The sequence below is a fragment of the Hippocampus guttulatus genome, chromosome 10 (genome assembly GCF_054856545.1).
Source record: "Hippocampus guttulatus isolate MCC_2025c chromosome 10, RoL_Hgut_1.0, whole genome shotgun sequence".
Classification (NCBI taxonomy): Eukaryota; Metazoa; Chordata; class Actinopteri; order Syngnathiformes; family Syngnathidae; genus Hippocampus; species Hippocampus guttulatus.
Window position 1 is genome coordinate 20,843,082 of NC_141270.1, and position 12,581 is coordinate 20,855,662.

General features: G+C 43.3%; 1 protein-coding gene across 2 annotated transcripts in view; it reads left to right on the forward strand.

Annotated features, from left to right (window-relative positions):
• The first annotated feature begins 1,298 nt into the window (after positions 1 to 1,298).
• The window catches only part of fbxo28 (F-box protein 28), a 32,754-nt gene continuing 21,471 nt past the window's right edge, over positions 1,299 to 12,581 (forward strand). The window contains exons 1-2 of one of the 2 annotated variants that reach the window (XM_086121782.1): positions 1,299 to 1,499; positions 5,931 to 6,040. In XM_086121782.1, the coding sequence (XP_085977908.1) occupies positions 1,317 to 1,499; positions 5,931 to 6,040 (293 nt within the window). In that variant the 5' untranslated portion in view covers positions 1,299 to 1,316. Of the gene's footprint in view, positions 1,500 to 4,387; positions 4,543 to 5,930; positions 6,041 to 12,581 lie in introns of those variants that run through there. The other variant, XM_086121783.1, reaches the window with a different exon arrangement.

Genomic DNA, 12,581 nt, shown 5'->3' on the forward strand with positions numbered 1-12,581 from the left:
CTCACAATCACGCCCTAGGAAATTTAGAGAAAACAATTAAGCTATGGTGCATGTCTTCGGGATATGGGAAGAAACCAGATTACCTTGAGAAAACTCACAGAAGGGCGGGGAGAACATTCAAACTCCACACAGGAAGGCTGGGGCTGGAATCGGTCCAACGACCTCTGCACTGTGTGGCGGATGTGCTAACAAGTCGTCCACCGTGCTCCCCTGTGGCGCATGGACTGTTGAAGAGCTAAGGCTGTAAATCAAGCAAGAATGAGAAAGAATTCCACCTACAAGGCTTCAATAAATAGTTCCCAAATTAAATGTTATTAAAAATAAACCTGATGTAACACAGTGGTCAACATGACGCTGTCCCGGCTTCTTAGGAATGTGTTACATTGCAATGTGTTAATGACTATTATTTGTTTTCAAATCTTTAAATGACCTCGCGCCACTGTACCTCTCTGAGCTCATCCGCCCCTACACACCTGGCACGCCTCAGGTCGGCGGACCAGACATTATTAGAAGTACCAAGAACTAAACGGAGACTCAGAGGGGATTGAGCCTTTTCCGTTGCTGGTCCATCTCTCTGGAATGACCTCTCACTGAACATTCGGGAAGCCCCCTCCCTGCCCATCTTTAAAACCCGCCTCAAAACTCACTTGTATTCTTTGGCATTTGACTCAGCATGACTCAGATTTGATCTTAGTTTTACTGTTTGGTGCCTTCTACCATTTTGTTAGTACCGGTAATTTATTGCTTTATTGTTGTATATATGTTAGTTGCTCCATGTACAGCACTTTGTATGCAGTGATTGCTGTTTGAAAGTGCTCAAAAATTCAGTTGAGTTGAGTTTGTCTCTTTGAAAAGTAAATATATTGTTTTTGTAGTGTATTCAATTAAAGGTAGTTTCAATATGATTTGCAAATGATTCTATTCTATTTTTGTTTATGTTTTATTATATCGCTGCTCAGGCCTTAATAATGGTAAAAGTGCACTGAAATAAATATGCATCCTCCTTGCATACAAGTAACAGCTGTTTATTCACCTGGACGGTACTTATTTTTATTATAAGATACCCTTTATTTGTCCCACACTGGGAAAATTTACAATTATTATTATTTTTTTTAATTAAAATATTTTTAAAAATTATACTCTACCAAACCATCCTGAGGGCTGGATTAAACCCATTTGCTTTATCCGGCAGATTAAAAGTAATACCTGTAACAGTATTAATAATAATAATAAGAAGAAGGCGAATACGACAACGAAGAAGACGAAGTCGAAGCAGCTGCCTTACGTCATTTCCGCCCACTCAAGCAGAGACAAAGATGGCTACCAACGTGGAACGAATTGATGTCCGTGTTGGTTCTTTACCCTCAGATGTTGTGGTACTCAAACAACCATCAGTGGACCAGACTCATCAGAACAACCCACTTCTAGGGCTACCTATTGTGGCCATCGAGGCAATCCTCAATTTTTTGTCTTACGATGAAATCAGTTTGCTGCGCTCGGTAAGAACAACGTGACGGGATAACTATTATTCTTAAAATTGTATTATTAGTTGTAGTATTGTTATTGTAGATATCGGTTAATAACTATCTGCTGTTTTATGCCTTGTCACTTGCGGCTGTGCACCCGGCCATTGCAATTCTGATCTAGCTAAGACAGCAACACTAGCAGCGTTATTGATACACTAGAGTAGACAAATAACAATTATGTAAAAGACGACTAACTTAAACGTGTGCATCAGTGGCGGATGCTGGTCTGTCAAGGAGGGGAAGCTCAATTTCGGCCTACAGAATAAAATGTGTCCGTTTATTTATACGTGAATTCTACTCTCCGTTCCTTTTCATGAAAATGATCTGATCTGTGATCTGTGACCCTGGCATACCAACAAGGCTTCTTTTCCAGGGACTTAACTAGTGTCCTGTTACTTCAGCAACTCCAATAAAACCCACCAGAAATAAAAGATTAATTTGTCGCTAGTCGTTTTCAACAAAGAGAGTGTCGCTAAAATGATGAGAAGAAGTCTCCAGTTCAACTCCGAACAGAATGAGAATTGAAAAATGCTCCCGCGGATGCCTTCACCAAAAGATCAGTAATTGGCTCATTTCGCTGTCAATCAAAAAGAGATTCCGCCTCACACAAATCATCATGCAGAGAAGCTGAGCGTCAGAGCCAGCCCATAAACGCCCACTGTCTATAGCAGGGGTGCCCAAACCTTTTGGACCGAAGATCGAGTTTTCGATCAAGCAACCTCACGGGATCGCCCCTTACCGCGCACACACACACGCACGCACGCACGCCATGATGAGAAGCCTGACACGGAAGCAAGCGATGCACTTTTGCAGCCTGTTGACTATCGGAGCTCACACGTACCGTTTTAAAGTGTTTCGCTGGGCCCTCTACATTCCTATTCTTTGCCCGTGCCCTCAGTGAATTGTACACGAAGCAAACTCTGAATGCGAATAATGACTATAATAGATATAGCGCAACAGCTCTGATCACAAGCTGCAATTGCAGACTGCTGGGCGCTAACAACTTCCGCTGACGTAGGTCACGCGCCACCGCAGGTAAAAGATTTACCTGCTTTATTTTATTGTATTTTTTTTTTTTAAAATTGTGAAAATGAGACTGATAGGATGATTAGGATGCAGTGTACATTAACACAAAAAATATATTACAAACATGTACAAAGACACACAAATGGGGTTTTTTTCCTCTCTCCTCTACACCTTTCGGATCTACTTGGGACCAGTCCTCGATCTACCGGTCGATCAGGATCGACGTAATGGCCACCCCTGGTCTATAGACTCCCAGAGATGCTGAGCGTTCAATGGGCGGGACAAAACCAGCATTTATCCAATGACTCGTCTCGTTTCAATGCATTGGGACAACCTACACTGAACTCTCAAGACGCCCAGCGTCCGCGCTGTAGACACTCGGCGTCCACACAATTTAAAGCACAGGGAAGCTGCGGGAATGAATGAGAAGAGAGTCGCGCCGTAACGTGTAATAAAAAGCTGATTCGGAACAAAAGTTGAGCCCATTGTAGCGCATATTTGACATGTACACACAATTGTATGTGCACACATTGATTTGATCACTTATTTTCATTTTTGGGGAAGCTGAGCTTCCCTTGCAGTCGTAGAGCAATCTCCTCACACACACACACACACACACACACATATATATATATGTATATATATATATATATATATATATATATATATATATATACACAGTATATATAAAATCAGTGGTGGATGCTGGTCTGTCAAGGAGGGGAAGCTCAATTTCGGCCAACATCATAAAATGTGTCAGTTTATTTATACGTGAATTCTACTCTCCATTCCTTTTCAAGAAAATGATCTGTGACCCTGTCATACCAACAAGGCTTCTTTTCCAGGGACTTAACTAGTGTCCTATAACTACAGCAACAACAATAAAACCCACCAGAAATAAAAGATTAATTTGTCGCTAGTCGTTTTCAACAAAGAGAGTGTCACGAAAATGGTTAGAAGAAGTCTCCAGTTCAACTCGGAACAGAATGAGAATTTAAAAATGCTCCCGCGGATGCCTCCACCAAAAGATCAGTGATTGGCTCATTTCGCTGTCAATCAAAAAGAGATTGAAATGAGTTTCCTCCGCGGGGTGTTTGAGCTTTCCCATAGAGATAGGGTGAGAAGCTCGGTCATCCAGGAGGGACACAGAGTCAAGCCATGTTGAGAGTAGACCGATGAGGTACAGGGTTTGTACGGGTCCTTAAAGTACATAAAAATCAATAAAAAAAAGAAGTTGTAAAATTATGTTCTTCATTGCCCATAATTTTCAGGGAAATCTTCTAAAATCCATAAAAATTAACGTGCGGTATTCATTTAATTTGTGTATGTCATTTTCCTCATCCTTCCAATTCATAGTTTTGTCGGAACATGCAGGACCTGGTACCCGCTCTGCTTTTCCTGCCGTCTCCGATTAGTTCCGACGATGATCACGTGGTCACTTCGGGTCATTCCGGGAAACAACAATAGATTGACGGCATCCTGGGGTAGTGAATGGATGGTTTGGTTGCCGGCTCGGCAAACAATTACCGTATTTTCTGGAAAAATCTATTCATCAAATTTATCGATCTCAACAAGTGACAGACAAATATGTAGCGCCCGCCACTCGAGCGAAGCGCGCCTCCGCAGTCGATAGTCCGCTGCTCTCTGCTGTGTGTGCGTCAGCTAAGCTTAGCTGTTGTCTCGGCAAGGCTAGCTTTTTGTTGGCGTAGATCAAAGCGTATTTGATCTGTGACGTCGGTTGCTTGGTTGAAACCAAAAGATGTGCGCGTGCGTACATGTTCGCGCGGACGCACACACAGCAGAGAGCAGCGGACTTTCGACTGCTGAGGCGCACTTCGCTCAAGTGGCGTCGCTACAAATATTCCGGGACAATGCTATTTTCAAGTGGCGTGGCTGGAGAAGCCGGAGTTCCGTGTTTGGCTCGGAAAAATTGCTGGCGATTATACGTCGGCCTACTGCCGAGTGTGCAAGAAGGGCATCTCCATGAGAGGTAAAGCTTGTCATAGCCTCCTGGTCAAGTCAAATGCATTGAGGCACACAGCAAAAGAGAAGAAAATTGATCGCCAAGAACTTGCAAAAGAGATTGAGGAGAAAACTAAGTCACTGTCTGCTATTCCCTAATTGTCATAGCAGTTTCATATTTGTCATTATAAAACATGTCTGGTCATTTAAGGTGATAGGAGGGAAAATAATAGGGTTAGACCATTTGGGATTTAGACTTCTGACATGCGTTTCAGGTATACTGGATACTGCCAAGATGGGCAATCAGTACTACTGTTCGTGAAACCAGATTTTTCTAAACCCTGTCCAGGTGACCCATATGACCATTAGCTCTGTTCTTAGTGTTGTGTTTATTCGAAAAACAAATTGAAGTTTTATATTTTCTGAATTAAAATTTTCAAAAAGTGTTTTATTTGAGAATTAAAAAGTTTTTTTCATTTTCCTACCTGTGATACAAGTAGCAAAAGTGAAAAGTTGACATACAGTATGTCAAATAAAGGGTTAAGTGGTTGCCCCTAAAAATAGGCAGCAATGATTTGAACACCAGCTCAGTGATATGTGGCTTTTTGTTCAGCCCGTGTATTGCTGAGCGGGCATTAAATCCACCGTGAATCCCCCATCGAATGGAGAAAAAGTCCTTAAAAATGGCCAAATTGGTCCTCAAAGGTCATTAATAGGTCCATAAATAAAAAGCAAGTGGAAGAGTGGGAACCCTGAGGTAGCTCGGGCATCTGGTTAGGATGCTACTTGGACGCCTCCCTGGTGAGGTGTTCTGGGCATGTCCAACTCGCAGCAGGCTCTGGGTATGACCCAGGACACGATGGAGAGACTATGACTCCCGGCTGGCCTGGGAATGCCTTGAGATCTTTCCGGAGTGTTGGAAGAAGTGGCTGAATTGGATTGGATTTGATACAACTTTATTGTCAAATGTGCTGTAACATACAGCACAGATGAAATTTCTTGCCTCTCAAGACAACATAAAATGTCTGAAGAGAGGGAAGTCTGGGTTTCTCTGCTGAAGCTGCTGCCCATTTGACCTGACCTTGGCTAAGCGGTAGATAATGGGTGTGTGGATGGAGGTAAAGAAAAAGTCAGCTGGTGGCAGTCATCACCTGCTATCATTGGGTGTGAAATGACTGAAAACGTGCAATACGATGTTTCACCTTTGAGAGGTGCTAGACTCGAGCACAGTCTCTAGAACGCGGAAGACAAAAGCTGCTTCAGTAGCTCGAACAATATGCATACTGCAAGATTTGTCAGTTGATGGGAAAATCTGCACAGCCCGGAAAGTGCACAACGGATCACCTTTTCTGATTTGAGCACACCAGTGAATATGCCCCTGTTTGAATAATATTGACTCTTGTTTATACCCTCCAGGTTTGTAAGCGAATGGATATGATCTGCCAGCGTGTTCTTAATCAGGGCTTCCTCAAGGTGGAGCGTTATCACAGCATGTGTCAGAGGCAAGTCAAAGCTCAACTTCCGAGGTAAGTGTCATATGTCAGAAGAAGTGCTTACATTGATGCTTATTCAGTGGCACCATGCAGGCATCTGGTGATGCATGATGCCAACTCTTTATTTTATGCCCAACCCCATGTTTAAAGTCTAAGGCCTAGTACATTTGTGTTTTGACGTTATAAAATTTGCCTATTTTCACTATTGCTTCTCAAATAGTGGGGTGCTCCCACCCCCCCAGGGTAGTGCGCTGTAATGCCGGGGGGGGGGCGTCTCTGGGGAACATGCTTTTTTTTCGCCGAAGAAAATAGAGTAAAATGTAAATGGTGTAGGGTTTTGTTTGTTTGTTTGTTTGTTGCACCTAGCAGGTGATATGAAGTGCAGTAAACAAAGCCTCACGAGAAATGAGGGGGGGGGTTTTGTTTTGTTTTTTTGGTGGGGGGGTTAAATAGGGATGAAAAGAAAGGCGGAAAGAGACGAAGATAATGAGACAAAATAAAATCACCCGAAAATTAAGACAAGGAAATATGACGAAGTTTATGTAGCGCTTGGATTCACTGTGACGATAGTGGGAGACAAACGAGTCAAAAAATGCTGGCTGCGGACAGCACAAAGCCATATAAATCAAGGCACCATTTAAAGACATTACACCTCAATCACACTGATAAGCCCCTGGAAAACTTGCACACTGCAAAACATGCTCATCGTAGCCATCAAGCTTGACTTCCTCATTTTGATTAAAAAAAAAAAAATTTTTTTGTAGACCTAAGTGATTTATATATTGTGCTCCTGAGTTAATGTTGCTGAGCTGAATTTGAATGAGTTATTATTTATTGGTATTATTTCATTTAACCTTCAGAATGAAATGGAGCAATAAATTGGTCAAACATGTTTCCAGTTTAAACAAGGATTTTTATTTTGTTTAATTTCAGGCAAATCGATGCACTGAAAATCTTTTCTGTACAGACTAAAAAACAATGTTAATAAAGTTATTATTAGCTGTAAATTGAACTATATTTCTTTTTTCTTTTCATTAATGTTAACAAGGATACAATGTAATGCAGAGGTGTAATTAGAACAATTTTATAGACAAATGAAATTTATCGTGGCAGCAGAGGGCGGGAGAGGGGCGCGAATTGTTTTCTTCTTGTTGGGGGGGCGTAACAAGAAATAATTGAGAAGCACTGGTTTAACTCATTCAATGCCAGCCATTTTAGATAATCACTACAGCTGAGTGCCAGCCACTTTAGAGTATTTTGATAGATTTTTTTTCCCCAGGACCCACGTCTTTTATGATAATTGATACATCCTTCCATTCTGCTTATCTGGGGTTAACAGGGGCAGCAGTTTTTTGGTTTCAGGGAAGCTCAGAATTTGCTCTCCCCAGCTACTTCGTTCAGCTCTTCCGGGGCAATCCCAAGGCATTCCAGCCAGGAGACGGTTTTCCTCGAGACCTCCTCCCAGTGGATACCCCACCAGGGAGGTGTCCAAGAGGCATCCGAACCAGATGCGGGATCCACCTTATCTCTGGCTCTTCTTGATGCAGAAGAGCAACGGCTCGACTCAGAGTAGTCTCTTCTAGATGATCGAGCTTCTCACCCCATCTCAGACACCATGTAAAGCAGCGGTCCCCAACCTTTTTTGTCCCACGGACCAGTTTAATGTCAGACAATATTTTCAAGGACCGGCCTTTAAGGCTAAGTTAAATACAACAAAATAATATGATATGACCTGCATGAAAACTGTGGTATTTTCTAAACATAATAATACAGTAAATATTCTCTAGTACGGACTCGTGTTTGCGCTGTCCAATTTGTCCTGATAACAGAAATTCCTCATTTGGGAAATGAGCATGGTACATCAGAATCAGAATCATCTTTATTGGCCAAGTATGTAGAACACACAAGGAATTTGTCTCCGGTATAACACGCTGCATTAGTATCATCGTAAACAACAAATCATTGAACCATTTTAGAGTAACTAGTAGCAGTATTTGTAGTACAGGAAGAGTGACTACGTCAGTGACTGTTTAAGGAGTTAATGGCTAGAGGGAAGAAGCTGTTTAAGTGTCTACTGGATTTGGTGCGCATGGATCTGTAGCGTCTGCCTGAGGGGAGTAGCTGGAAAAGGTGGTGGGCAGGGTGCGGGGGATCCAGGAGGATTTTCCGTGCCCTTGTCTTGATTCTTGCAGTGTGCAAGTCCTCAAGAGTGGGTAGGGCGGTGCCAACGATTTTTTCCGCCGTCCTAACTGTCCGTTGAAGTCGGATTTTGTCCTTTTTTGTGGCGGCCCCAAACCAAACCGTGATGGAAGAACACAGGATTGATTCGATGACTGCCGTGTAGAACTGTCGTAGCACCTCCTGTGGCAGGCCATGCTTCCTCAGCAGCCTCAGGAAGTACATCCTCTGCCGGGCCCTTTTCAGGATGGATATGGTGTTGACTTCCCACTTCATGTCCTGGGAGACTGTGATTCCCAGGAACTTGAAGGTCTCGACGGTTGACACAGGGCAGTTGGATAGTGTGAGGGGCAACTGTGGAGAAGAATGTTTCCTGAAGTCCACGATCATCTCTACAGTCTTGAGCGTGTTCAGCCCGAGGTTGTGTCGGCTGCACCAGAGCTCCAGCTGCTCCACTTGTTGGCGGTACGCAGACTCGTCGCCGTCTTTGATGAGACCGATGACCGTGGTGTCGTCTGCCAACTTTATGAGTTTGACAGCTGGATCTGTTGAGGTGCAATCGTTTGTGTAGAGAGAGAAGAGCAGTGGAGAGAGGACACATCCCTGTGGGGCTCCAGTGCTGGTGGTGCGTATTGATGATGTTGTTGCTCCCAGTCTCACCTGTTGTGTCCGTCCCGTCAGGAAGCTGAGGATCCACTGGCAGATCGTAGGGGACACACCGAGGTGGAGAAGTTTGGGGGTGAGGAGTTCCGGGATGATGGTGTTGAATGCAGAGCTGAAATCCACAAACAGAATCCTTGCGTAGGTCCCTGTGCTGTCGAGGTGCTCGAGGATGTAGTGCAGACCTATGTTGACTGCGTCTTCCACAGACCTGTTTGCCCGGTAGGCAAACTGGAGAGGGTCCAGCAGGGGTCCGGTGACGTTCTTTAGGTGGTTCAGCACAAGGCGTTCAAAGGACTTCATGACCACAGACGTCAGAGCGACAGGCCTATAGTCGTTCAGTTTCGATGTTGCCGGTTTCTTGGGAACTGGGAGTAGACTGTTTGAAGCAGGATGGGACCTCACACGGCTCCAGAGATCTGTTGAAGATTTGTGTGAAGACCGGAGCCAGCTGGTCAGCGCAGACTTTCAGGCCAGAGGGGGACACTTTGTCGGGCCCCGCAGCTTTCTTGATCTTCTGCTGCTTGAAGAGCCGTCTCACATCCTGTTCGTGGATCTGTAGTGGAGAAAAAGAGGGTGGGGGGGTAGGTAGAGTGGTTTCTGGTAGAGGTGTGTGTGTGTGTGTGGGAAATGGGGGTGACCTTTTCAAATCGGCAGAAAAACATGTTTAGTTCATTAGCAAGACCCTTATTGTTCACTGTTTGGGGGTGGCATTCTATAGTTAGTGATTGCTTTCAGGCCATTCCATACAGATGCAGAGTCGTTAGCAGAGAACTGGTTTTTCAGCCTCTCTGCACAGCTTCTCTTTGCGATGTTAATTTCCTTTGTCAATTGGTTTTGGGCGTGTTTGCACAGTGCCTGATCTCCACTTCTAAATGCAGCCTCTTTCTCTTTCCTGAGTTGCCTGAGTTTGGGAGTAAACCATGGATTGTTATTGTTGAAGGTCCTTTCTGAACCTGCAAGTATGTTGACAAAATGCACGTGTAACAACACAATCAATAAAATACAAAAATATACTGTCCAAAAACTGTTGATATAACAAAAACTGCAATACAGGTATATCCCAAAAAAATCACAACAGTAAAATACATACAGTATTTTAATGTTTATTTTTTTGTCTTGGGAAAAAAATGTGTATTTTGGATTGTTTTGTTGGATGCGTTCTTTGGTTTATGACAATGTTTGCCTGCATGTCATACAGTTTTCTTGCTAGTTGCAAGTAACTGTCCCGTTGATCACCGATGTCTGGTAATTCTTGTGCATACTGAAGGATTTTTGTTGCCATTTGCATTGCTTCCTTGCTGGATGGTGGCTTGTCATCAGGAGTTGAATCGATGCCTTGTTTTTTAAAGTTTTGTGGATTTGCGTCTTTCCGACTGTCTGCTGGATCTTTTTAACTTTGTGTCCAGCCTCGCTCAAACGGATGCATTTCACTCGCTCCGCTCCAGTCGTTACAGTTCTTCGATGCGATGATCTACACGACGTAAGTGAATAAAGTTAAAATCTTTCGCAATTACAGTAAAACGCACGCCAATAAAAAGTCGCTTACACGTCTTCGTTTCGAATCTGATGAATGAAAACGGCGAAGCGAACACGTTTCTTCGGTCATGTCGAGTGGGTGCTGCTTTTAAGCTAGTGCCGCGTTCTCCAGGACGTAAGTGAATAAAGTTAAAATCATTCACAATTACAGTAAAACGCACGGCAATAAAAACTCACTTGCACGTCGTCGTTTAGAATCTGATGATCGAAAAACGCGAAGTGAAGACTTGTTTCAGCGTTGTGTCTTTTCCGTCGCATCGGGTGGGCGTTGCGTGTATTGAAGCTCCCGTGGCCTTCTGTCTCCATCCGGGTTCCGGAGAGTGGAATTTCCGCTTACGCAAGTTCCGGTAACACGTAATATCGTAGTCAAAATGTTAATGCATAGGTTTTTATTCCGGGTGAAGGATATTCCTTTCCATAGAATTCCGGAGATGGGAATATTTACTGTACACACGAATCATGGCATGAGGAACGTCCGATCTGGTCGCCATGGTAATGTTTAAACGTGCCTTTAATATGAGACATGTCGCAAATAAAAAGTGCATGAAAAATACGACTCACCATCGCCGCACATTATGCATGGTGGGCATGGTGCGTGTGATTATCCTGTTGAGATAAATCCGGATCTGAAGTAGGACTCCTGACACTGTCTTATTAAATGTAGCCGCCTTTTTCTTGGAAGTCGTAGGCTCCTCTTGTGTCTTCTGGCTGGGCCTTTTCCCCTTCCCAAAGAATCTTTCCAAAGATGTTTGTCTTTTTTTTTAAATAATTTTGCAAGCTCTTGTGTTTCATTTTAGCAGTAACCTATCACTTCACCAAGAAGCGCCGCCTTCACCTGCGTCAAGAGTGACATACTGTATTTGGATATAACAGAGAAACCGGTAATTTTTCGAAATAAAACATCTTTCAGATTCCGAAATGATTAAAAAGGAAGTAATGTAATTTATTTAGTCTTTCTGTGTGGCCCGGCACCAACCGGGGGTTGGGGACCACTGATGTAAAGGAAACTCGCTGGTATCCGGGATCTTGTTCTTTCGATCACGATCCAGAGCTTGTGACTGTAGGTCTCCGAGGCTATTTGTTTACTTTGGGTCTTGCGTACTTGCTAAAACACTCAGTCAAGACTGTATACACATTTTTATTTGCCTGCATTTGTTGCACTGTTAATGTAAAAAAACGGAATTGTATAATGTAAGTTTATCTTTCTCTGTTTTCTTGAATGTATTTCGTATTGATGTTAATATAATATTGAACTCTCTGCTGAGCTTCTCTTCAGTTTTCAGAGCAGATGCTTCCAAACTGGCAGTTTGAAAAAGTTGAAAACCAATACAATGGTGACACAGTAATCCCTTGCTAAAACGCGCTTCACCTTCCGCGGCTCCGCTGTTTCATGGATTTTTTTAATTGCAGTTTTTTTAATGCTTTTTTTTTTAAACAGTGAATTGTGTTCTGCATCCTAATTGGCTAAGGGACTGACCAACGTGAACAGTCTCCGCTCCTCGTCTCTGTACAGCTTGCCAAATTTACCTTAGCAAATTTTTGGTCTTTGGTTTCATTGTATCAGTGGCGGATGCTGGTGTGTCAAGGAGGGGAAGCTCAATTTCAGCCTACATCATAAAATGTGTCCCGTTTATTTATACGTGAATTCTACTCTTCGTTCCTTTTCAAAAAAGTGAAAATGATGCCTTCACCATAAGATTGGTGATTGGCTCACTTCGCTGTCAATCAAAACGAGATTCGGCCTCAGACAGATCATCCAATCATCATGCAGGAAAGCTGAGCGGCCGGGCCAGCCGATACGCTGAGCATCGGATGGGCGGGACAAAACCAGCATTTATCCAATGACTCGTCTCGTTTCAATGCATTGGGACAACCTACACTGAACTCTCTCGACGCCCAGCGTCCGCGCGGTCGACGCTCAGCGTCCACACAGTTTAAAGCACAGTGAAGCTGTGGGAATGAATGAGAAGAGAGTCTCGTCGTAACCAGTAATAGGAAGCTGATTCGGAACAAAAGTTGAGCGCGTTGTAGCGCATATTTAGTCAATGACATGTCCACACAATTGTACGTACATACATACTGTATATTTGATCACTTACTTTTTGACATTGTAGGGGAAACTGAGCTTCCCTTGCAGTCTGAGAGCAATCGCCTCTGCATTGTATACATAGTTCAGTATTGTATAATAACTGTAAAA